This window comes from Emydura macquarii, unplaced genomic scaffold (genome assembly GCF_026122565.2).
Source record: "Emydura macquarii macquarii isolate MOO-44397 ecotype Brisbane River unplaced genomic scaffold, CSIRO-AGI_Emac_v2 contig_2897, whole genome shotgun sequence".
In the NCBI taxonomy this organism is placed as follows: Eukaryota; Metazoa; Chordata; order Testudines; family Chelidae; genus Emydura; species Emydura macquarii.
In genome coordinates this window covers 32,786,831-32,813,754 of record NW_027133034.1, presented here as the reverse complement: position 1 = coordinate 32,813,754, position 26,924 = coordinate 32,786,831, and the positions used below count along the sequence as shown (strand labels likewise).

The 26,924-nt window shown below is 42.7% G+C and overlaps 1 protein-coding gene across 4 annotated transcripts; it reads right to left on the bottom strand.

Moving 5' to 3' along the window:
• Positions 1–4,669: 4,669 nt before the first annotated feature.
• On the bottom strand, positions 4,670–26,877 carry GIN1 (gypsy retrotransposon integrase 1). 4 transcript variants are annotated; one of them, XM_067568904.1, is made up of 9 exons: positions 26,297–26,624; positions 18,882–19,027; positions 17,874–18,067; positions 16,465–16,770; positions 13,509–13,697; positions 13,227–13,403; positions 12,729–13,017; positions 7,841–8,011; positions 4,670–5,465 (listed from the first exon to the last, which is right to left on the bottom strand). In XM_067568904.1, coding segments are annotated over exons 2-9 (1,467 nt in total). In that variant the 5' UTR covers positions 19,021–19,027; positions 26,297–26,624; the 3' UTR covers positions 4,670–5,463. The 4 variants fall into 4 exon arrangements, with proteins under 4 accessions (XP_067425005.1, XP_067425004.1, XP_067425001.1 ...); XM_067568903.1 differs by lacking the exons at positions 4,670–5,465; positions 26,297–26,624 and adding exons at positions 6,667–7,221; positions 26,837–26,877; XM_067568900.1 differs by lacking the exon at positions 4,670–5,465 and adding an exon at positions 6,667–7,221.
• Between the last annotated feature and the right edge of the window lie 47 nt (positions 26,878–26,924).

Sequence of the window (26,924 nt, the reverse complement as noted above, 5' to 3'; positions counted from 1 at the left end):
TTAACAGCCTAGCATTTTGCTTTTATATCTAACAGTTCTTACTCTATAATGTATACAAATAATTTCTAGATTAATCATGAATGATCATAAAACGTTATTTTAAAATATTCAACATCTGAATGCATGGTCTGTTCAAAAGACCCTTCTTTGATACTTTTCCTCTATTGTTCCTGTGCAATATTTAGATTATCTGTGCGATTGAACATCCAGGGTCAATAGAGAGGAATCCACTATCCTAGAGGGAGGGTTTGCATTCTGCAGAGATCTGTGCTATTTGGCCCTGCAAAACCTGCAACTTCTTTCTGCTTTTGATTGCTGTCCAAGAACCTAACCAACTTGGCTGATTTAATTGTACAACTCTTCAAACAAGGACACAGGCGAAGGAGGTGAGACCTGGGTGAAACTAAAGGTACGTAGATCTTAAGGCATGTGCACATACTTCTCAAATGTCTCTCACTTTAATTCCATTCCACTGAGCTTTGATATCCTCTCACATTTATTGTTAAAAGTTGTTAACGTCAGAAATAAAATTTCATGGAACTGAGGTTCTAGAAAGAGCTATTTACATTAAAATAATGAATTTCACATTTTCAGTTTTATGCTTGTGTAGTTTAGGCTCCTCATTTTGGGTCACTTATGGCCCACATTTGAAAACTAGCAGGGAACAAAGGATTTCTGTACATCTTTTTTTACTCATGCAACCATTTGTAAGCGAGGCACATGTGGACAGCAATGGATTTTCAAGTGTGCATTCAAGAGGATGTGCAGTGTGCTGAGAAAATTGCAAAACATACCTAGTATATACAGCAGTGTTTAGTAATGGCTGGTATTGCATAAATGGGCTACTACATAGCTTCCATGTTGCTTTATACTGTACCTGCTTCATAGCCATGTGTCCCTCAAAACTAGGCATTATGGGTACTATCAGAAACAAATTATACTAATATTAATCAGGTCCATTTTCAGTTTCTGCTCCAGTGTTTTCCATAACAGGTCTTATGTAGCGTTTGTAAACCCCTCCACACTGTCCATCTGAAGGAGCCAGTGCTGGATGAGTTAATGAAAATGACAGTAGCCTACATCCTTATGCCCCTGATAACACACTATCTTCTCCCCACATGAGGACTTCCACTGAATCTACCCTTGTTCCTTGAGTCTTTGAATTAGCTCTCTCCAGCATGTAGAGTCAAATCTATTGGAGCCAAAGATTAGGGAAGAAGAGGGAGATCCTTTTCTCATTCTCTTTTGCCCATGCTCAGCTCCCAGATGCCCACCAGAACCATCTCCTGAATGCCCTCACCCCACCTCTCTTATTATGGGTACCCTGTTTCATTTGGAAAGCTACACCCCCTGTATGTGTTCTAGTATATCATCTTGTAGAACCTTGCAGAGCATACGGTTTCAGCAGTCAGAGAAATTCCGTGATGTGTCGAATGCACAAACTGTGTTTGCTGATAGCAAGGTTTGCTTTATGTTCTGAGATTAAGTGGCCAGAAACTAAACTGGTATTTTCTGTGGTAGTTGGGTTGTTGTTAATGGCATAAAAACCATTCAAAGAATCATGAAAAATGAAAGTGTTGTGTCCTCCCTTTTGTCGTCAAGAATATAATCTGGGAGAGAACTGTGCCACAGTGGTTTGTGTCTATGTTTCTCCACCTGTTTCTAATGGTTTATACAGTGTTTTCTTCCAAGTCATTTATTGACTTGTCTAGTTCATGGCTTTACAAAGGATTTCTTATTAAACCTATTGCAGTGAGTGACTGACACCTTGTGGCAAAGTTTGTAAGGATGAAATACAATCACATTTTTTTATAAACAGATATAATTTCCAAAACTACAAGTAAAAGATTATTAAGCTTGCAAAGTCAAACATTCCAGAGTTAGGAAATGCTAGAATTATGTTTGACTTTGCCATCTAAATTCAGTTCTTTGCTGTGTGTATTATGACACAGTCAATTCTGTCTTGATCCCGTACTATTCTTTCTCACAAGACTCCTCATTCAGTGCACAGAATGGATACCTCTCACATTTTACACATGGGCAACTGAGGCACAGAGAACTTAAGGCCAATTGTCAAAAGTGTCAATTAGTGTTGGGTGCCCAACTTGAGAAGCCCAGGGCCTCTAGCCTTATGTGGTACTTCAGATGTTCGAAGCACAGCTCAAGTGCAAGTGCTGTGAGTGCTCAGCACCTCTGCAAATCAGACCCCAGGGTCTCAAGGCGGTCACCCAGAAAATGAGAAACACCCCATTAGTGACCACCTCCCATGAGGGGAGTTTGTGCAAATAATGTGTCCAGTATCACGTAGGAATTTGGTAGTAGAGGCAGAGGTAGAATCCAGGTCCCCCGGGCAGCATTCAAGTGCATTAACCATGACAATCATGGACTATTAGGGTTGGAAGTGGAAGGGCCCTCAGGAGATCATCTAGGCCCCCTGCTTAAACAGGACCTGCCTTTCTCTTCCTGCAACCTCCTCCCTGCACACCTGTGGCTCTGTAGGTGGAGCTTGTCATTGCTGCCCTGTTGGGCTTCTGCTGCACTGAGGTTGCCGTGGCTGTTGGGGAGCAGCACAGAGCCCTCCCCTGGGCCATCCACTTCTCCTTTGCTGCTGAAGACATCTGCTTGCCTGCCTGCCTCTATTCACTTCACCCTCACCGGACTGTTGCAGCAAAGACTCTTCCACAAGCATATGCGGGTGCACATACCCCTCTTGGCCTTTCTCTCCCCCTCATTTTGTATTGGCTGGGTGGGCTGCCTCCGCCTGCTTGTCCACTGGCCCCTTCCCTTCCCCTTGTGACTTGCAACCCTCTGTCTTGCATGCCCCCCATCCCGTCGCCTTGCGTTTTGTTTCCTGCCTCCTCATCCCTCTCCCCCTTGCTGATTGTTATGTGCATCCCCAACCACAGCTTCACCCTTATTGTTTATTACCTGTCACACGTGCTGCCCACCCCTCTACTCCCTTTACTCTCTGCTACCTGCCTGCCCCCCCCCCCCCTTGTGGTTTGGAAATCACCTTCCCAGCCCAGGCTTCAATCCCCCCCCCCCCTTTGCTGTTTGTTCCCTGTCCCACTGAACCCTGCTTGCCCAGTGCACCTGTGCTTTCCTTGCGCTTGTGATTGCCCCCACCATTTAGTTTCATCTCCTATTCACTGCACACACACAAACTTACAGCTGCCCCTCAGCCAGAGAAGCTAGTATGCCCCACACCCACCTTGCTTTATTTCAGTAACCCCTGTAGTTTTTGTCTACACCCTCCTACCCCACAAATAGCCTAATGGGGAGGAGGGGGCAGCTGCCGTACTCCCGCCAGTCGCTTTAATATTTCTACCCGCCCTACTGGTGGCTGTGCTGATCTCCCGCCCTTGCTGGTGGACTCCAACTCGGCCAAGTGTGAGGCTCCATTCGGGCTACTTTGCCTGTGCGGGGGAGGGAAACTGAAGGAGGGGGAATCCCTGGTCACAATTGTTGCTCCCACCTTGGCTGTCTCCCCTATCTGCCGAGCTGGCTACTCCTACCAGCACTACTGCTGGTCCCATCAGTGGCCCCTGTGAGCAGCAGTAAGCGCAGGCAGGGGGGACTCCACTGCCAAACCTCCCACCACCGGCAAGGGAGCCCCCACGGTCAGCAGAAAAGGCCAGGGCAAGAAGATGGGCACAAGTCCCCCCTAGAAATCACCTTCAGTGGCAGCAGCTACTACTGCTGCAGCCCCACCATCATCTGTGGCTCCCCTCTGTCCCGCTGGAGAGTGGGGGAAGCAGTTCTAGGGAAGCTTGCTCCTTGGCCCCCCCATAGCGTATGCCCACGTGGCCATGGCTTTGCCTACAACCCCATCACCATGTGCCACAAACCCTCTGCATGCGCCATTCCCCACCCTGATGAGGCGGCATGGCATCCACTGCCTCCTGATGGTCGCCTTGCCCCTCACTGAAACCTATGTGTGAGTGCTGGCACAGGTGGTGGGGCCATTGGCCATTGTAGCAGCCTTCAAGATGTAGATGAAAGTTGTCCTCTTCCTGGCACTGGGGCTGCCACTCAGGAGTTGGTGGAAAAAGGCATCTTGGGCACCTTTGTGCCCGTCTAGCCCCTGGAGGGCCTGGGTGTATGGGTGGGCCTCACCTCAGTCCCATTCTTGCTGCCCTTCTGCTTCCCGTTTTCAATGTGAGTAAATACCCACCCTCTGTCACACCCTCTTGTTCTACCAGCAAGTTATCATCCAGCTCCCTATGGCACTGTGTGGTGGGGGAAGTTTGGAGGAATCCTTCCTGGTGCTCTACCAAGGTGCCTTGTATTGGGTCCATTATTCATCTCAGGAGGCTTGATGCATCCTTTGTTGGGCTTTGGGGCCTGTCCAGAGACATGGGGGTGCCCCCAGCACTCTGAAAGGTGCCAACCCTGCCGCAGCCAGCGACCCTACCTGTTCAGTTCCCCCTCATCCTGTACCAGCCAATAATTCTGCTCAGGGGCAAGTGGTGGTCCCCAGCTGAATGGGCAGACCCCACTGCTGATGAAAGGGAAGAGGTGGCGGTGATGTCACAGAACCCACCCTGAAGGAGGACTCATTGTGGAGGGCCACCACCCCACCCTCTATTACCTCATCCCTGCCTCCCCAAGCCCTGCTCCCATGACACCACCAGAGGGCTAGGTACTGGTTATGGAAGGAATATGCAGCTAGTGTAAGTTACAGACCCAGCACTTTCCTGTTAAGGAGGGGGCGTGGTCTCCAATAAGGCATCTGTGTATGCATTAAACTCAAGGAAGCTGAATGAAGGTTGCATTAGCAACCTTAATTCTAACAGTTCCTAATATGTGACAGCTTGATTTTGCCACCTTAATTCTAGCAGTTCCTAATGTGTGAATGTTTGATTTTGCCACCTTAATAACGTTCTTTTAATGTAGGTTTTGGTGTGTAATGATATATAAAAAAATCACATAAGTAGAAGCACGAACTGAAAAGGAAATATTTCTGTCAAGCATAATAGACAAAGGTAATCCTTCATACCTCCATAATGTGTTTTTATATTAGGTTCCCTTCTAGATCACTCTTACCACTTGATGGCAACTTCCTTCTGGCATTATTTATTATTCTGTTTAGAACTGTTTAAAAGATAACATCTTTACAAAAATTCTATGTAGCCCCAGAAATTCTTTTAATATGCTATGGTGCAATGTTATCTCTGTTTCTCTGTAGCCATTGTTAAATTCTCTTTTCTCCCCCATCATTTTTTGTCCTTTAATTTAAAACAATTCCTGCTATCAGAGTCTTATACTATAATAGCATTTCCTTAGCCTGAATTTAGAGCACAATAAAGAAGTACATCTACTGCTGAGCAAAACCCTCTTACTGAGTAGTGAATTTTGGTCATTTATTTCAACTAAACAGTGCAAATGTAAATAATTATGCTCCACTGTTTTCCAGATAGCAGTAGGATGCTGGATATCAGGATTGCTGGACTCTATTCTTGGTTCTGGAAAGCAAATGCAAACGGATGGTTAAAGCAGGGGTTTGAGCTATAGGTTTCTAGGCTGCTGTGTATTTGTTGATGAATGATATAGTACTCATTCAGCTGTGGGTCTCAAGTGTTTGGTAAAGAGGGGTATGTAGGAGCAGTCTTATTTTACAGACAGCGTAACTAAGCACCTAGGTTTGGCATATTCTTTCCAAAAGGCAGTGTCACTTAGTGGGCAAAACTGAGTTCTTCCATGTTCAAGACCTGATTTTCAGGAGGATGCTCAGCAGTTTCTGCTAGTTAAGCCTCTGTACAGGTTTCTTAAGCTGGCCACCTAGATTCACTAGTTGCTTTGGAAAATCTTGGTCCTGGTTTCCCTTCCTACTTGTGCTATCAGTAAGCGTGTGAGCAGACTGAAATTTTTCAATCAAAACTGTTTCTTCATGAGTGGCAAATTTGTTTTATGAATTTTTTTTCCCCACAACTAGTGTCCGGTTTCTGCAGATGTTTCTACTTTTTGTTCTACCTGAAAAGGTTTTGGCCAAGACCCAAAAATTCTGATTAGGAAATGCTAGCATGGTGCCTCACACTCCTTCTCTATAGGCCAAACTCACCACTTAGACCAAGTTTCCAGTGATGTGCCACAGCAGCTAGACAAGTGGCAACATATAGGCTGGGCAGGGAGCCCCCTCAAACCCAAAGCATGGGGGCATACAGTACCTAAATTAATACTTCCATGAGGCATTATGGGCGTATTTCCAAATTGAAGATTGTGGTTTTCAGCTGAAATTTTGTGATTTTCAATTTTTACCAAAAAGTCAAAATTCTCCATGAAAAATTTTTTAAACTAACTTTTCATCAAAATTTTCCCTTAGGGGGAAGAACTATTTTCCAACCAGCTCTATTTCTGCATCCTGTAGTCTTGTTACCACAACTGCACACTAAGGGGAATACATCAGAAGTATGAAGTCTTGGTCAACAATATGGATCATGAAGTGCAGACAGTGAAAGAGGTGAGATTAAAACTCCTAGCCCTGTGCTCCTTACCCTAGTCCCATTGCGTAGTTTTGTGGTTCTGAGACTATGCAAATTGGCCTATACCATGCACACATGATGATTCTCTTCCCCCCCTCCCCTGCCTCCAACTGCAGCAAATTTTCAGAGGGAGAGAGAGAAGGTAAAATGTGCGGACGGCAGGAATAACAGGGCTCTTCCTAGGTATAGAGTAAGTATTTTTATGAAAAGGAAGAAGGGGAAGGGAGTTTGAAGCCAGATTCAGCAATGGAACATCAGTGAATCACAAACACATTTACCAAAGATTGTCACTACATGGTCAATCACAGGAGCGCCAAAAGCTTTGAGACATGACAAAAATCACCAATGACGGACACAGACTGAGGATCCAGGAAGGCAGTCTTAAGACCCGAAACAGACCACATGATGTGGTGCTCACGCAGCAAGGAGGCTACATCTCTGAGATTTGTCTTGATGATGTGGAGATGAGTAGAGGCAGTCCCCGTACATGCTTTAGGGTTTTCTGTGGAAGGAGGCCTCAACATGCCTAACAGACAAACTCTTTTCCCTAGCAAAGAGTGTTGATGGGTTGGAGTAAAACTGGTGAAAGTCTGGTTGTGTCGCTGTAGGGCTATTTTTTTCTCAGGCAGAACAGTTCTTGCACGAGGCTAGGCAGCTCTGTGTTTCATGTGGTTGTAGAGCCTTACGCCAGTGATGAAGAACAGAAGTTGTAAAAGGCAGTCACAACTTCCCCAAAGAGCTGGAAACAAAGTTGTAGAATAACAAGAGGGTGTGAACCACCTCACTTTCCTGGAGCTGGAGACAGACTTGGGTCAGGTTGTTCAGCTTACAGTCCTGGAGTGCTCAAAGCTCTTGAATCACCCACAGGACTAGTGAAGAGGCCATAAAATGGAATGCTATGCTATACTTTTGTGGTTAAGGACTAATGCACTGTGGTAAAACCACACTGTTAACTCTAATCTGCAGCGTGTTTATAGACCAAGTCTCATTGTATAGTGGTGAAATGTGCTTTTACTAAACTAATTCCCATATTCCTTGTAAAACAAACAATGAACATTAGGGTGCCGATGAATATATACAAACTAATTACCAGACACATACTATTATTCCCAAACACTACAGTTGTAAATACAAATATCTAACATTTCAATATTTAAAACTTGGAACTTAAAACTACTAAAGCCCTTTCCATTCCACCAGAGTTTAGGACCATTTCTTCTAGTGAAACATTGTGAAGTTTTATTTACTTAAGTATCCTCTAGCTTGGTTTGAAGAGTCCAGCAGGTTGAAGATCACTGCTCTGGATTTGAGTTAGCTGGCTGAATGCAATGATCTTCAGCAAATTCAGACTGACTTACATTCTGCTGGTTCACTGTCTTTGCAAGGTGGAGACAGCAGATTGTTTGCTGCAAGGGTATTTACTTCCCCTTCGGCAATGGTGTCTTGTGGACATGGCCCATACGAACTTTCAGATAAACCAACGTAGTCATGGTCAATCACTACTGCACCTTGTAAGAGATAATGGTTGTCTGCAACAGCAAAGAACATTTTGATTAGAGCAGCCCCTTCTATTTCATTTAAAGCTATTCTATCTAATTATAGAAAGACTAAAAAGAAGGATGCTGGGTGCTAACCCAGTTTTCAAAGCAGTTTCAATCGCATGGTTAGACCATTTTTGTAAAGACAGTCTTACAATGTGGACAGAGGTTCAGTCTCCAAATTTCTGTGTGCACCAAATTTTCACTGTCCCCTCTCCTCTAAAATAAGGCTTATAACACCTAGTATTGTACTTTCCTTTATTTTTAATGTTTCACTTTGCTATATGTTTGTGGGCCAAACTGAGCTCTATCATGGCTCCCACTAAAATCAGTGCTTTATAGCAATGGATCCTAGATTCTTCTCTCTTTAAACATGTGTGATTAAATGTGGACATCTCAAACGCATGCCAGAAAACCTCAAACCCTTTATACTACATCACATTATGTTTACGGATGTATAGAACACACACATACTGTATACGTATATGCTATGCTATACTTTTGTGGTTAAGGACTAATGCACTATGGGTAAAATCACACTGTTAACACACTGCAGACTGAAAGCATTTAAGATGAAAGATTGAATACTATTGTATATTAGGTCTCCTTCTATGATGTTTGTTTTAGAGCACCCGAGTGCTGGGTTGTAATTTGACTGGTCAGAGCTGAAGATTTTCATTTGAATTGAAGCTGTTCAGTGTTTATCAACCAACACAGGTTGACACTCTTTACCTTTTAGAAAGGAAGAAAATTACAGAGTTCTCTAACTCTGCAGATTTACAGTCCTGCCTCATATGGCTGCTGACCAGGGGTACCCAAAGACTGAAATACTTCGCTAACTGCTAACTTGCTTTAGTATCTTTTGAATTAGATCACTCAGCAACCTTTTAAAAAAAAAAAAGAAAACGCATTCCAGAAATGTCTGTGTGATTAACTCCAGCAGAATCTCTGGAGGTTTTGTCTAGCAGCCTCACAATAGGGAGCACCTGGGATGGAGGCCTGAAACATGCATAATGTAGGCAGGAATTTCAACTGTTAAAGGCAGTCTGAACCTAAACAACCCACCTCTACTAGAGATGGGTGAAATTTTTCACCCAAAACTTTTTTCAGCCAAATATGAAGACTTGGCTACACCAAAACATTTAGTGGGTTCATGGTGATTTAGCCACATTGTTTTGGTCAAAAAACAAAACAACGCTCCTCCCACAACCCAACCTACCAAGCATTTCAAATTTTCAATTCAAGAAAATTTTGTTTAGAAATTTTCTTTAAAAAAAATTAAGAAAACCATTAAATAAAACGGAAAGGAAATGTTTCATTTTGGGTCAAAACAGATTTTTCAGAATTGCTAGTAAACTGAAAAATCCATTATTCACCCAGCTCTTCCCATAGCAGACTGCAAGCTCCAAGCTTCTTTGGTAAAGGTGGATTAATAGAGATGATGGGTTAAAGGCTAATTCTTAGAGTGGAAGATTCAGTTGTCCTAACCTGGAAAATTAGGAGTCTTGGCTCTGATTAGCTGTTTCATACCTGCTAAGGATAAACCTGAGGTAAGAAAATTTTAGCATTGCATTCTTAGGTCTTATCTTTACTACTTAAAAGGGTGAGGCTTTTACAGCAAGATAACAAACCTGCAATAGTTATTGTGCTGCAAAATTTTTGGTGTTTACCATGAGTTAACCAGGAGTGGTCAGCACTATACCCAGCCTACAACTGGCCTTGTCTAGTTTACTTTTCAGTAAAAACTGAAGAGCCTTGTCTCCCCTATGTTTTTAGAGCAGGACAGCTAACATACTTTAGTTTTCCATAGTAAGAAAACACTTTTTGTCAGTGAAGACAAGTCCTTAGTTAAGGAAGTACATGTTTGCATATGGATGATAAAGTTTTCTCTTTCCTTGTATTTATTTTAGAAGGCCAGATTCCAGTACACTTACTCATGTTGAATAATATTATGCTCCAATTTAACAAAGTCACTGGGATTGCTCACTACTTAACATAAGGAGGGGCATCAGAATGACCTAAATTGTTTTAGGGTTTGGCAATTACTTGGGAAAGCCTGGTTCATTTCTCTACTCACTTTAATGTCTGTAAATATTTAGTCTAGGATTTTATTAAATATGTAAACAGATTTATAATTCTTTTTCTCCTTTATCTTGTGATTGTTGTCCTTTATCTCTGAAGCACTAGTTGGGAATGGGAAATCTAAGTTTATATGTAGTCTAAGCAGAACATAGTAAACACATTAGGCCCTGATCCTGTGATGATTTATATGTTAACCTTTCACACTGAAGTGCCATTGAAATCACTGTAACAAGCTGAAATCAGTGAGGCTACTCATCTGAATGAAGTAAAGCACCTGTGTACATATTTACAGGACTGAGGAGCCTTAAATATAACTCAGAGTTAACTCTTAACCCTGCAACTAGTAGACAAGAAAATATGGGTTATTTTTATTAAACTTCTGGGGAGAAAAATGATTAAGCCAAGTTTTCTTGTCACTGTCTCCACAGTCTGTGGAGGCTGACAGCATGAAGATCAATTTCTCCTAAGAAATAAAAGAAGTTCCAAGTTGGTTTCAGGTGTCTTTGTTGTGTTAATTACAAAGATATTGGTATTGATACAATGTTCAATGAGTTTGGCGCGTTTTCAACCATGGGCGCTGTAGCATGTATGCCAGTAGTATGGTATTTATACTTACCAGAAAAAAAAATAGTTATATTTTGTTGCAAAGGTCTTTGAACCTTGAGTCATTCATTAATTTCCAAAGATCATGCAAGGTGACTCAGCACTAGCATTAGTGGAAAAGAAATGGCCTGTCATCTGATTAAAATAGCCCCATCCTATAAGGATAATGCAGATCGTTTCTGTTCTGCAGCTGATGGTGTCAGAAAAGCAGTAGAAATAGATTGGTGATATGTATGGACACTGACAGTAACTCTCTCCCTGAAGTATACAATTTTAGGCCCAGATCCATTAAGGGACTTAGGTGTTTTAATGCTGAGTGGTATGATGCCTAACTTTCAGGTGCCTAGAAAAGTCACAGAAACACTATAAATCTATAAAGCCTAGACTGAGTGTCTCCTCTCTACATACAATAATTGGGGAGAAATTGGTACCAAGAATGGGTTCCATGAAAGCCAGCACACTGGGTGAGCAGCCACCTAAGCTACCAGTGAGAGATGCCCAGAGGAGGGGTGTGTGCTAAGCCTTGCTCTTCTCTTGGAGATAAGTACCTAAGTCTGTGGCGTGTGGGGCCTGAAAAACTGGCAGGGGAACAAGGAACTCCCTTAAAACTTTTAGCCTAGCACAGCGTTTCCCAACCAGTGTGCCACAGCACACTGGTGTTCGTCAGGCCCAAACAGGTGTGCTGCAGAATTTTTTGAAAAAGTACATGTGAGAACAAGGGGGGGAAGCCACCTTCTGATTGGCCATCTGCCTCACTGCTGCACCTCCTCTAGGGGCAAAGCAACCAATAGAGTTCAATCTCCCTCTCTTCCCTCCTCCCCTCCTGTGTGAACAATAGGTTGGTTCCTCTGCCCCTCCACTCCCCTCCTACAGCCACTGGAAGAAGAGGTCCCTGGAGCTTGAGGTGTGCCACAGCAGAGAAAAGATTGGGAACCACTGGCCTAGCAAATAGGGCACTCATGCAGGATGTGGGAGACCTCTGGTTCAATTCCTCTTTCCTCCTGGGGGTGAGAAAGATCTGAGTGCCCTTACTGCTAGGCTATAGAGCCAGTCATTCTAACTTTCCTGGCCCAATTAATATTTAACTATTCAATTGTTTTAATTAAAAGTGGAATAATTAAAAAGGGGAGATAAGGGAGATCCATATCAGAATATCCCACAGACTAATAGGTAGGGGGGACTTGAACTGGAAGTCTCCCATATCCTATGTGAGTTGGAAGTCCAGCCTTCCCTGATTTAGATTTGGGATTGTGTTTTGGAGCTCTGAACCTGAGCCCTAGGTGAGAATGTTATGAACTATTATAGTAATTGGTCCTGTCCTGGAGCCTTATTAAAAAGGGGACATGCTATTTTATTAGTGTATGTGTGTGTTGGCTTCTCCAGCCCTCCCCATGGCTGTTCATGTGAACCTATTGCCACCCCAAATTAGGGGAAGTTAAGGGCAGGCACACCTGCAGTAGCACCATACTGGGACACAAAGGGGCACACTGGGACTGTCCACACCTTTATACATGGACTTTTTGTATTTCAAGTGCTTTTTTCAGAATTAGAAACAGTCAGCTATTTGCATTATTTGGATTAGCTAGAATGATCCACAATTCCATGAAATAAATGAAATATTTACTTCATGAAATCAATACTTTACCTCCATTTTAATATGAACAAATAAATGCAAAATCACAGCAGTTTTGTTCCCGTTTTCATTGGAACAGGAACAAAGTTAAGAAATAATCTTTAAACATAGTTCAACCTAGATCTGCTTTTAATGTGTTTTCACCAGCCAGTGTGATTAGGGCCAAATCATTTTGAATTGGCTTCTAACAGGAGAAGAGTTTAAACATGATTCCTTAACTGTGTTCCCAGCCCAGACCCTCCTTTGTTGAAAATGCACTGATAGCATGGTTGACTGTACAAAATCTTTATAATTAACCCTGATGAATTTGCAAAGACTCCCTCTTGCTCAATAACATACCATTGTCTGACACAAAGAAAGCAAGTGGCATTAGAGAAGTAACAGATTTACCTTGTGCATTGGATCTTCTTATGTATGGCTTAAGGTGAGACATTTTGATGGGTCTTTTTAGTCTGGACCCTGTGGTATCTCTTAATATTGCACATCCATTATCTGTGATGTAGTCTATAATACAGGGACCAACCCACTCTGATTGGAAACGGCCATCTTTCCACCAGTTTTTCCTTTGTCTAAGTACTTCATGTCCAACTTTAAGATGAAATGGATTTACTTGCTTTGGCTTTCTTTTAACATTGTCCTTGTTTCCAGTTTGCTGTTCATCAAGCCTATTTTTCACAATCTACATAAAGAAATAACATGAATTATAGCTTGTTTTCTTGATAGGAACGGCGTGTTTTCATAACAGTAACTGAATACAGAGTTTACCATAAAGCATACAGAAGTGTTATACAAAGGTCTTTGGTCATGCATGATTCATGGATTTTTTAAATATTTCAAATATGTTCACCTTAACTCTTTTCAATCTTCTCATAGATAACACTTTTTTACCTGGCATTTTGTAGCTTTCCTTTCCTCCAAAACTCGATCAGCCTGTTTAATTGCTTCAAGGATTTTGGCAAACATACATTTATTATCCTCTTGTGCTTCCTGCAGTACATTTGAAGTCTCAGACACATAAGGATTACGATTAAACATTTGGAAATATGGTGTGTTTTGGACTGGTTCCTATTTACAGGGGGAGAACATAGGCAAACTTAGTACTTGATTTAGTGGCTACTTGCATAACAACTTCAGTCAACTCCCAACAAGAGAGACATAATGTACACATACCAAACAAGTCAAGTTAAAAGCATATGCAATAGCAGATAAATTATCAGCCCAGTCATTGGGGTGGTCTGCGCAGAATTTGTTCAGGAAAGTTTTGATTGTCTTGCATGTTCTTTCATTTGTGTCATCTGGCTGAGGATACGACAATACTATTTGTTTCATTCCAAAGAGCTCAAATAGTTCTGTGTTGATCTTTAAAGACAAAAAGACACAGTGCACAGGAACAATCAGTGCTTGTATAACATTGCAGTAAACATTATGTACTCAAAACAGTTTCTACCCTTTCCTATCACCATATGGGTGACAGAAAAGATTGCCTTGTATACACCCGCCTACATTAAGTTCCAATGTAAGTGGCACAGTGTGGTCTGAAGGAATGAGCATGGGTGTGGGAGTCGGAATTGCTGAGTTCTAAACCAGGTTTTGCTACTGACTCACTGTATGGCCTCAAGCATATCAAAGTCTGTGACAGTTTTCCCATCTGTAGAATGTGATTAATATCAATCTAACTCTCAGAGGTATTAGTGTTTGTAAAGTGCTTTGGAAATGTAAAGTTCTTCAGCATCACTAAGTATTACAGTATTTTCCACCTGGGCCAAATCCATTCTTCTATCTGATAACAAGGAGAAGCAACATAGAGCAAAGGGCTAGAGGCCAACAACAGGTTCTAGTTCAGATTGAGTCATTGACTTAAACTGTGACCATAGGAAAGTCTCTTGACATCCTTATGCTGGATGAGTCACTGAAGAACAGGAGCAGGTACATTACAATGAAAAATGTATTGCATTGTTTAATATGTCAAGTTCAATAGGAGCTGCCTTGGAGCAAAGGGGCATGAAGAGAAAGTGGTTGAAGTGCTATCCCCAGCTGGCAGGTGGTTCCTGAGGAATGTTGTCAGTTGGCACAAGTTAGAGCAGCAACCACACTACTGTGTATCCTGTAGCAAAGCTGAGGAAGAGAATCAGGAGCTGTAACTGATGATTTGTTCTCAGCTTCTTCTCCTCCCCATCTTTTGGGCTGCCCTGGCTGATTGGCTGAAGGGGAGCCATTCTTTGCTAGGTATCCATTTAGGCCCAGGCAGAAACAATCATACTCCTATCAGAGGCCAGATCTACACAACAAGGTTTTGTCAGCATAACTATGTCAATCAGGGAATGTCAAAAAAACTGCAATCCCTGGTGTCATAGCCGTGCCAGCAAAACCCACAGTGTTAGAGATAGCTATCCTGACAGAAGAGTGTTTCTTTCAGCATCGCTCAAGTTGCTCAGGGAGGTGGTGGTATTATGCAGACAGAAACTCTACACTAAGGGGCTCTGACAGTATAGCTACACTGAAAAAGCTTTGTAGCGTAGACAAGGCTTTACTCTCCCACAGCCCAGCAGAGTAGGCCACAGGAACCATAGCTACTCTCTTCTCTCCCCCAGCAGTGCCGCAGGCAGCCGGGAAGGGAGCTGTTGCTCAGAGTGCTCCCAGCTCACACAAGAAGTACTCCTGGGACTGCAAGGGAAGTTGTGAGATGCAGTTGAAGAGGAGGTAGTGATGAGGCCCATTCAAAATACTTCAGTTTAAAAGCACAGAGTATCACCTGCAAACGACATTTTCAATTCATAAGCAAGTACAAATTTGACAGAGTGAGCCTTGATGGGCACAAGTGATTTTCAGGCCACCAACTGGACTTCCACTGTAATATACAGTAAGGTATAAGCAAACTGTATTACAGGCAAGAGGCAGAAAATTCCTACTAATATTAAAACAGCGAGAATCCTACCTTAAAGGCTAACAAATTTATTTCTCTGCCATATACATTGGTCAAACCAGACTGTCTCTACGCAAAAGAATAAATGGACACAAATCAGATATCAAGAATGGTAACATTAAAAAATGAGCAGGAGAGCACTTCAGTCTCCCTGGACACTCAGTAAGAGACTTGAAAGTTGCCATGCTTCAACAAAAAAACTTCAAAAACAAACTCCAGCGTGACATTGCAGAGCTGGAACTCATATGCAAACTTGACACTATCAGACTAGGTCTGAACAGAGACTGGGAGTGGCTAGCCCACTACAAAAAATAATGTTCCTTCTTTTGACATTCACACCTTCTCATCAACTATTGTGAATGGCCTCATCCACTCTGATTTAATTTACCTCGTTAACACTTGCCCGCCTCATTGTGATGTAACTCACCCATCCTTGATGTGTATATACCAAACTGAAGTTTCCACTTCATGCATCCGACGAAGTGGGTTTCTGCCCACTAAAGCTTAAGCCCAAATAAATTTGCTAGTCTTTACGGTGTCACGGGACTCTTGCTGTTTTGCTAAAAACAGGCTAATACGGCTACCCCTCTTGTACTAATACTAAGGAGACTACATAGAACGTATGCTCCAACAGGCAAAGACTGTCTGTTTTTGTACAACGCTTAGCACACCGGGCTCCTGGTCTATGACTGGGGTACTTAGGTACTACAGCATTACCAGTAATAAAGGAAAGAACAGAACCTTCTCTCATGAGGGAGAGAGAGAGTTATGCTTGTAGCATGACTGTCTTCTATATGTCACTGCCACTACTACTTTACAGAACTTTTATTAATAAAAATACATTCATGTCTAACAGAGAGAAAATACTATGACTTTTTGATAAGTCTTGATGAGTAAGTGCTGTTTTATCCTTTAATTTTCAGTGATCAGAGAGGAGAGCTCTGGAAAAATATCTAAGACTAAGGCATGTAAGGCATTATAATTAGTGCCCACCCTCAGGTATCTTGAACCAGGCCCTGAATCATGACAGAAAAGTCAATGGCCTCAACTCAACAAAGGTAACTGGCAACATACCAGTCTTTATTAACAAGTTACTGTAAATTTGGAACCTGAGTCTCTCAGATTGTCTAGAATATAAGGGTATTGTAAACAAACATGCCATATTCCCTAAAATAAAGTCTTTCTGGGGCTGACTTCTCTTACCTGATGAACAAACTCTTCTGCTTGATCAATAACCATTTTTTGAGGGGGTCCATACAAGAAAAACACACTGACAATTGCCTTAGCAATTTCTACCGCTGAAGTGTCCTGTAGTGGCAAAACCACCACCCATTTTGTGAACAAGTCTGTCATCATTATGACATACATATGGTTTCTGCTGGTGGTGTTAAAAGGTCCCATTAGGTCTATAGCAACTGCAGTCCAGGGATCCTCTGCTTTCATAGGGTGTAATTTGGGTGCTATGATGGCTGTATTTTTTGCCACCTGGCAATGCTGGCAAGCATACACCTATGTCAGAAACAAGAAAAGAAGGGTATTAATAAAAAGCGACAGCTGAAGATATAATGTCACTAGAATATTTAAATATCTATTATCATTCCAATGAGAGTTGGAGATAACAGCACCTCAGTCATTCTATGCCAAACCCATTCCTTTTACATTTCTTTATACTATTATGCCACAACTTCTCTCCTTCCCATGCTCTCGCCAGCCATTCTGGCTGAGTGTGTGTCGTGCAGGATAGTAAGCTACATCCCATAAAAGAATGTAACAGTGGTCTTGCAGCCTCTGTGTACCTATGAGCATTTAAACATATTCTGCCTCCCCGAGTCTGAATGCTTCGTGGTGCTCTCACTGAGTCAGTGCAATGCCTTGCCATGACTGTGCCTACAATGCACAATTGTGCTATACATTAAGCTACACTGTTAACAAGAAAAGGAGAAACAGACAATACTACCTGGCCACCTTGCACATATGTAAACGTTGATGCTGGGATCTTACATTTGTAGTTCTGACTTTTTTTAATTGTATGACGAACATTGTAACTTTAAAAAATAATTTAAAAATCTAAACACATTTGTGTGCTTTGCTGAATCAGGGTCTTAGAGCTACACATGGCCCCACAGAGCACTGGAAGTCTAGTCCCAAGGATCTAGCCCACAAACTTAGTTTTTCTAATATCGCTTTTCACTCACAATACTGAAAATAGTCTTTCCTTCTGAAATGAAGCTACATATCAGCCCAACAGCGATCTGAGGAGGAATTTTCAAAAGCCCCCAAGTGATTTAAGAACACAAATCTCATAGAAGCCAGTGAGACTTAGGTGGGTTTTTCAAAAGTACCTAAGTAAATTCAGAGTCTAAGTTCCACTGGCTTTTAATGACAAAGGTGTTCTTAAGTCACTTAGGGTTTTTTTAGCATATACGTGCATGCGCATCCACCCACACACTTTATTTTTAAGCCTGAGCAAAATATCTGTTCAGCTATTTGAGTTAATCAAGTGAAGCAAAAGATAGGAGTCTTGTAAAAGAATTATACAAAGTAATTAGCACTCTCTCAGTTAAGTTTATTACAAAGACTAGATAAAAATACTCTGTAGCTGTGACCCATACCCACTCTTTGACGTCATTTGTTACGGAAGTCCAGTAGTAACTAGACTCCACAAGAGTCAGAGTCCTTGATATGCCATGATGAGCACCTGCAGCACTTTCATGGCATTTGTGTAGCACTCTCTTCTTCTCCTCATCTGAAACAATTACTAAACGCATCTGTTTCCTGTCTTTTCCCACATAAAATAACTTATTTTCTGGAAAGAAAAAAAATACAAGTTATGTGTCGTCACTAAGACGGAACAACCACAGAAGTCTATTAAACTATTGGATATATTTGGTTATGGATTTTATTAAACTCCTGTTATTCATCATTTTCAGCTGTGTACGATTAAACAACAAATCTCTCTTTTGCAGGGAATATTTGTTTACTGCAGAACTCCATCAACTTTGAATACAGGGCAGTGAACCCTGACCTATCCCCACAGGATCACAAGAGAGATTGCGTTTCTTTATGAAGTCTCTCTGAAGCACAATCTATTAAGACTAGGAGGGTCACATGCTTCACAGTTTCCATTGGCAGAGCTCACTGCACACACAAGGGGCTTTTTGCATTCCTCCATTCCCCACACGAGCACCTTGTGTGCCAATTTCCCACCCTCTCTATGCCATTCCCTCTACACCTACTATTATGGTAAACCAAATGCTCCTTGTCAAGAGTTAAAGATAACGGTTTATATTTTGGACTTCCTTAAGTCATGGTCCTCCAATAGCTACAGATTTCACTAGTAGCTAAAATGGGCTTTGATTATTAAATAGATCTCCCGATCCTTTAAATATAATTAAACATGATGATAAAAAGGGACAGATTTTCTATTTTTGAGACTGTTTATATGCATGCTAACCTGGGATAGACAGATGAGTTTATTTTATGAAGCAAGTACAAAAAATCAGATACTGTTCTCAATGTTCAATGAGTAAGGTCTCATTTTACTTTGCGTGTTAACAAATCTTCACCTGCGGAAAACCAAGAAGTAAAGCATTTCCCAAGAGTGAGACCATATTTCTAACCTTTGAAAACAAATTTTTTGGCTGCTCTTCTTATTCCACTTCTTTCACTTGCTAATGTTGTTGGATGATATTCTCCTGTTCGTTTGTAATATGAGATCTGTTTCAGATGAAGCCCGCCATTCTTTCCGCTACGAACCATTGTTTGCCTAAAACGCACAAATATTTTACAATGTATTGCTGTGACAGTTGCACACTGAAGTTAAAAACAATAGAACACCTCTATGCTCTTTTCTGCCTCAGTTTCCTCACCACTTCAGTATTCTTTGGGGCTTGGTCAGAGTCCACATGGGTGTCTAGACTCCCCCTCCTACATCTCATGGCTGTTCCTCTGAACTGTGGACTCTCTCTCCCTCCTGCAGCCAATTTCCTTCAGTCTTGGATGGTTCTGCAGTCTAAGTCCCCCCTCCTTCCAAAAAGTCTGTCATTTTGTTCCTCTCTCCTGCCTCATCCTTTGTCTCCCTAACCCACCCAGATGCTGTGTTTTTAAAGGGCTATACCAATGCCTCATCACTTTGTTCCCTCTCCTGAGGAAAGCCCATTCCTTCAAACCCTAGTATTGTGCAGAGAAGTTGGAAAAAATTGGTTTTATCTATGTTGCAGTTACTCTCTTGTTCCACCCGGCAAATTCTGCTCAGATGGTGATGGTCTTTAATGATTGACCTAATCATAGACGACCCCCAATGCCAGACTCCTGCCACTTAGCACAAGGAGTCTGAGGTAAGAATAGAGTAAAAGACAGCCAAAAGGTAAGAATACAGATATTTCATAAAATCAAATCAAATTGTACATTGACAAATTCCTCAAATTGTTACCACTACATACAAAGTTTTCTGTAAATATATTCCTCTAAATTTACATAGTCTAATAAACACATTAATATCATTTTTGTCTTAGTGATTTTTCTCATAGGTAAATATCTGGCCATATTAATTGTTGTGCTAAACACTCCATTCCCTTACTCCATTTTTGATAGCCATCATGCTACATCATTTGTTATCTGACCCTTCACTCAAACGTAAAACATACAAGACCTATCACATCATGTAGTCAAACCCTCTGCCTATACATGATGTTGTTTTATCAATTGTATTTCAAAAGATCCAAGCAATGGAGCTTCCGTCACATCCCTTAGAAAGACAATGAAACCACACAGGGAGATTGCTATTTCTATTTTTAAATACTTGTAAAACTCTCAAATAGAAAAATACAATGGCCGGGGATCACATAAGCACCTACACAGATAGACATCCTGATGGAAAAAAAGTAGACAAAAATAACTCTTCAAACAGAGATTACCACAAAAGCTTGTTTTGCTCTTTAATCTGTCAACCAACCAAATTTTGAAATCTCAAATCAAACTCTCAAATCAAGTTACAAGGATTTTTCTAGAAGTAGTCCATTTTTAGGAGCATTTATGAACAAGAGTTTAAATTATTACAGTTTGATCCTGCTCCAGTTGACTTCAATGGGAGCAAGATCAGGCTTGAACAGACTGACATGCTATATATCATTCCTTAATATAAGCAGAAAATTATTCTTGATGTGTAAGCAGTTTCCCCACTCATCCTTGCACTGCATCACAAGACGCACAGTGTGATGGAACATATAATCAGAAGTTTCGTTTCCATACCATGTCTGACAAGAGACAAACGATTAAGAGGAACTGACACTATTTAGTCACTTTGGAAATGATCCACTGTCTATTATTGTCTCACTAATGTTGCTATTTGAACACTAAAAATGTAAGTCGGTGGAGTTTTGGTTTTCAGTTTACTGATTATACCTTCCTTATTAAACGGTTGGGAGGAAAATAGCTCTACAATTATTATATATGTATGAATATACAGTATATTCCCCTCCCCAAATTTAAATGTCATGTGTGTTTGCTATTAATGAGATTTCATAAATATCAATAACACATAGCAGGTCTAAGTGTTGCTTTGTTATTTTTAAGGAACCTAAAAGAGTATTATGTGCTATACAGGTCAACAGAAAGACAAGGTCTTTACCCCATAGAATGTCTAATTTTGGACATCATGAGCCAGACTTTCATGTACATTTAAGTTCCATTTGTAATACTGCAAAAACACAAAGGGGCCTTACTACAGCTGTAAGGCAGGAGGGGAATCCTCAGGAGCTTCAAGTCTGAGGTAGCCAAGCTTATACCAACTGATCCCTCTCCTCCAGCACTGAGGATGTTTGTGGATGGGAAAGAGCTGTATCAGGAGTGGGGCCTGATCACAATGTGCTTTGGTGATCCTGGCTGGCAAAGTGGCTCCTTGGGAGGTTCAATCTGCCAGCACAAGTTGGAGCAACCCAGAGGCTGCTCTGGCTCAACTGGTGGAATTGGTATATATGGGATAACAAACAGCAGGAAACGGATGGGTGAGGAGGGCTGGGCTACACAGCAGTGAAATTGTTTTAACTGCTGTAAAATAACAGAATAAGTAATTAACACTAATATTTCCAATTTTGAATTATGCTATTGCTATAAGATCAGATATGCTGGAACAATAGCATTAAAAAGCTACGCTGCATTAAACGTGATAAATTTTCTAGGCACCACATACACCGAGGTGCTAGAAACAGTAAATGTTTTTCACACAAAACACAGTATTTGTTAGAATAACATGAAACCACACAACACTATTTAGGATTGCTCCTATGTCTTCTGGTGCAGGAAAATTGCTCTTGGTTTGGTTTACTGAGAATTCTTTACTCACGTACCGCAATGCTAGCAGCTGTATTAGTTTGAAAAAGAGTGTTGATAAATAGATTATATTGCACACTACAAGTATGATGGCTAACTCAACAGGTCCTGATACAGCAAACACTTAAACATGTACTTAGATACTTTGCTGGACTGGGGTCTAGAAGGAAACAACTAAATGAGCTTTCTTCTTGGACATTTAGAATTTCCTATGTTCCTATGGATTATTTCAGTTTTAGTATTTCCTTTCTTACTGCATGCTTCATTATAATTTCACATCAGATTAGATTATTTACTATTTTTATTGTAGCATAAAACCACATCACTACTGAAGATGATTCATGTACTGCTCTTACATGTCAATAATCATAATACTTAGCACTTGCCTAACACTTTATACACCAGGGGTGGCCAAGCTTACTGACACCCCCCCCCCCCCCCCGCTGAGACCTCCTTCCTTTCTGGGCAGAATCCTCTAGCTCCACCGCCCTGCCACAAGGCAGAAGCACCGAGCTCCCCACCCCAGTCTGGTAGGCAGGGAATCGGGGAGGAGGGGGGCCCAAGAGGACTCCTCGAGCCTCACTTTAACTGTAAAAGAGCCACATGCGCCTCACGGGCCACAGTTTGGCCACCCCTGTTGTACACACTAAATATTCTTCAATACCTCTGAAGGAGATAAGTAATATATTGTTTTACAGACAGGAAAAGAATTATGGCAAAGAGGTGAAAACTTCCAGGTAGTCACACCTCTTTTTGCTGTAATTTCTTGGCTAAAGCAACAGAACCTACTGACTTTTAGATTACTTTTTCCTTTTTGATGCCTATTATTCCTATGCTTCTGCATAGTCATATTCTCAACTGCAAACCTAATTTGGACCCAGGTTCTGCCACCCTTACTCAACAATATCCTGTCTATGGCAGTAGGTACCTATATGACAAAGGATATGTCATTTAAAGGTCTCAGCAACTCCCCCTTTTTTTTTTTTTTTTCCAAAATTGGCATAGCAACAGCTTACCTTTTCTCACAGGGTTTTCATGAAGCTTACTTGTTTGTGAAATAATCTGAGATGCTTGGTTTTTATCATTTGACTTCTAAAAATGATTATACCTATAAAACTGATGTAGACTAGTTGAGTTTACATAGAGCTATTTTGGTTTTCTTATTATTCATATTGTGATACCACTCAAAGGCTCCAGTAAGGAAGAGGTAGGCTTTCTTAAACCACTTGCTAGCTAGCACGTGTCAAAATCATAGTGTGAACGAGGCAATTGTAGTCCTAACTCAAGTGAGTAGGTTGTGGGGAAACACCTGCCATCAAGACATTTTTTCCTAATCTGAACACACCCAGACAGTTTACAATCTCATTAGCATGTTTCAACAAGTGAACAGGACAAACAGTAGAAGGAAAGAGAATGGGAAGTGTTTTGCAATTAATCTGATATTATTGCTTATGTTGGGCCAGATCCTTGTGTCTATTCCAACTACTTTCTGCCATTCCAGTGGTGCAAAAGCAGCCCTAACGCAGGTTTAACCAGTCTTCTCAGGAGTCCCTCTACTTAGGAAGATTGACAGGTGGCATGGTTCCTCAGCAGCATCTGCTCCACCCACCTTCCCTCTCACAACACTATGTCAGGCTGATCTCCAGCTGCGAGAATAACTCATAGGGGTCACAGACAGCTGGTACAAAGCAAAGCAGCAGTGAGGATGGGGAGGTAAGGATCTCGCCCAATCCATGAAGTGAAGTTTATCTATATTTTCCATGATCAGCTAGTAAACTGCTTTGGAAATGCCATGTATAAAAGTCACACTAGGAATAGTTCTTCGCGCTTAGATAGCATTTTGTATCTTTATAAATTGTAAATGACTGAATCCTCAAAAGAAGGCCTGAAAAATTTACCAGAAACTGCAAGTTTAGTAAAGGGCAAAAGGTACTAGCTATTGGTTATAATAGCCAGGCAGCACGTGATGAGACAGTGCTGCACTGCGGAAAGATGCTGGAAGAATGCTGTTCCTGGACCATGCTTGTGTGCTCTGTGACTACTTCTAGCTAATAAGTATATTTGAATCTACCCCACCATTATGGCTGCTGGACTGGAGAAGGTGCTTTTTCTATTTTCACCATGTTCTAACCCTAGAGGGGAATCTGCTCCTTTAGATCAAGCTCCTGACTGCTGTGAGAGGTCTTCCTGATCTCTTCTTCAGCTTCATCACTAAGATTAAGATTTAGTCATGGGTATTTTTTAATAAAAGTCATGGACAGGTTGCAGGCAATAAACAAAAATTCACGGCCCATGACCTGTCCATTGCTTTTACTATAAATCCCCCTGCCTAAATCTTAGCTGCTCCTGGGGTGTCCCTGTTCTGGAAGGGGCCGAAGGCCGATGGCTGGCCCCTGCTCCAGCAGTGGGGGACTGACTTCCCCCAGATGCCCGCTGCTCTGGGCCCATGGCCCACTCTCCGACAGCCTCTGGGGCCACTGCTCAGGCCACTTCCGGGACCGCTGCTGCCCTGGCCAGTTGCACTGGCCTCTGATGGAGTGGTCGGTGTGGTTGGCTACGGACGGCCCGAGTGGCTGCCGGTGGCCCTGAGTCAGTTGCACTGGCTGCTACAGCTGCAGAAGTCACAGCAGTCATGGACAGTCATGGAATCCGTGACTTCTGTGACCTCTGAGTCAGACTCACAGCCCTACTCAAGACTGCTACTAGCGAGCAAGAGGTGGGCTGTCTGCTAATCCAGCCTCTCTCAGATTCTGTTTTGGGTCTCATGCCCTTTGTGTAGCCTTCTTTGGAGCAGTAAAGAGAAATGGTCATAACTGACATTTTATTATAGGCGGCAGAGTTAGTGGTATCTATAGCTAAGGCTGCCTAACATTTTCCATGATAAGACCCTGCTTTAAAGTTTATAACTTTGCCAAATTTAAACCATTCAGGTTGAAATTTTCCACATCTGCTTCAGTCTGGTGGCTTTTTTTGGTTTTGATGGTTTTAAAGCACATTTCAGTTAAAACAGTTCAGCCATTTCAGAGCATGAGATTAAGGAAAATATGTTTAAAAAAAAAATCTCATAATTATTTTGTTGAGAAGCTCACATATTACTATTCTTTAGAGCAAGGGCTTGAAATTTGGCACTAGGATGGGCAGGTGCCTTTTGTCATTCCTGTAAAAATTTGCCTGCATTTGGCCAAGTTACAAGCCTGAAAAAACCCCGCAAAAAACAAAAAAACAACTGAGCTGTATTTTCCCTGAATTTGCTCTTTCTAGCAAGCTTGGGACTGCTGTGGTGCTGGGCACAGGACCTAAGAGCAGGGAGACTTCACTCCTGTGCTCTCAGTGCACCACCCAGCTCCTCAGGGCAACAGATGCCCAGACAACAAAGAAGGGAAGGAAGAAACATTGTGACTACAGTGCAGACCTGTAAGGAACAGACAATGTGTAGGAAGAGATGCAGTGTCATGGGGCATGGGCAGGAGCTTGGAGGGGAGAGGGATGGAGAATGGACAGGAGGTGGGGACAGGGGCTGTAGCTGTGAAACCCACTGGCATAGTAGGAAGCCCACATAGCAGCAGAAAACTATTGTTAACTTCTACTAGTTATTCCATTATCTCAAGTGGTAGAAGAGCACACTATGGATCTAAACACCCCAGTTCTGCTGCTGACTTATATTGAGGGGTTAATATGGTTCTCCATGATGGAATTTTTGTTTTTTCAGGGATTTTTAAACAATTAAGAATTTACATCCCCAAAAGTTACATTAACACAATGTTAAGAAGTCAAGCACTGAAAAATGTGGGAAATGACTGGGAAATGTCACATTAAAGTTGTCTGTACAACCTTAATTAATCCCCTCATGTGCATATGCATTCTGTTAGTAATTACATTATCACATACTGCCATCTTTTCTTTTCCTGTGCTCTCCTGTTTCTTTTTGTACCTTCCAACTTCTGCAACAAATGGAGCAGGAATACTACAGACAACAGCCCCTTCACTATGCAACAGTGACTCAGCTCCCCAGAGTACAGTGCATCCTGTGTAATGAAAGGGGTCCTATGAGGAAAATAGTTTGTTGTAACTGTGTAATTAAAGATGATCATAATGCATACACACAAGGTGGTGAATTAAGGTTGCATGGGCATCTGTCATTTTCTTAACCTTTGAGTGCTTGATTTTGCGACATTAATGTTTTTTTAAACTTTTTTTTGGGGGGGGGAGTATGGGTGCAAAACAGATGTAGCATAACTGATGCTTTTCTCTGCTTCCCAGAGGATGCTGCATAGCTACATGAAACCCAGCAAAGTTTCGTGAATGTCACCTGGCTGGTGGGCAGAACTATCCAGCAGCAGCTGCAGCAACTCTGGGCACTGGAGCCATTTGGCCGCAGGCTTGGGCAGAGACAGCTCCGCATCCGTGTAGACGAGACGGTCACACATCGGACAGAGTCTCTTTGCAACCCCGAGCTGTAAGGCTGGGGCATTCTCTGCACGCACGCTCACACTCTGGGAGTACCGAGGGGTGAGCCCCACTGCGACACGTGCCAGGCGATGGGTCCCACTCCTGAAGGGACCGGGCAATGTCCCAACTCCGATCATCCCCACTCCCAGCGAGGGCCCTGCGCGGACTCGGGGGGTGGAGCGCCCGGCCAGGCCAGCGGAGCGGGAGCGGGAGCAGGGCAGCGAAGAAGGCCCCCGCCCCGTCCCGCCCTACCCACCTCACGCACGGTCACTGTCCATTGTCCCGTGCTGCGGGACGCCTCCCTCCCGCTCTGCCCCGCTGAGGAGCCAAGCGAGGCGGATGAAGATTATTTCCCCCCAGCCCCGCCGGGGGCAGCCCGCGAGCCGCAGCGCCCTCTCGTACCGTAGCAACAGCACACACGCCCCCGCCCCTCCAGCGGGAGTACGTAGTGCCACGCCTCCAAACCACCGGGACTACGATTCCCAGCATGCACCGCTCGGATTCTCCCGGCCCGCCTGTGCGCTGCACGTCGGAACGCTTTAGTCTCCACAGAGACGAGGAATGACAATGGCACGTGGCGTGCTGTGAACGGCAGCCCCGCAAGCGGCACTGCAATGCAGGCTGGGGTCTGTAGTCCCGACCGGCCGTTCCCGAGCTCAGATCGCGAGATTCTGCACATGCGCGAAACAAACCCTGCGGCGTCCTTGCGCGATATTTTTCCCCGCTTCGCTGGGAAGCAACGAGCCGAGCACGCGCTTGCGATAACGAATCACTCACTGGATTCATAATCACGCACCTGGCTATCGCGAGATCCCGCCCCCACGCGGCGAGGACTGTTTCTCTGGCCCGACGGCACAAAGTAGTAGCTCCGCGCGAGAGAGACT

What these genes read in the sequence shown, in the direction of transcription:
- GIN1 (XM_067568903.1), bottom strand. Translation starts at nt 19,020, where the DNA reads ATGGTTCGTAGCGGAAAGAATGGCGGGCTTCATCTGAAACAGATCTCA. An exon ending in CAGAAGAGTTTGTTCATCAG is followed by an intron (nt 13,698 to 16,464) that starts GTAAGAGAAGTC and finishes TTGTCTTTAAAG; the next exon opens with ATCAACACAGAACTATTTGA. An exon ending in AAGAAGATCCAATGCACAAG is followed by an intron (nt 8,012 to 12,728) that starts GTAAATCTGTTA and finishes TTGCTGTTGCAG; the next exon opens with ACAACCATTATCTCTTACAA.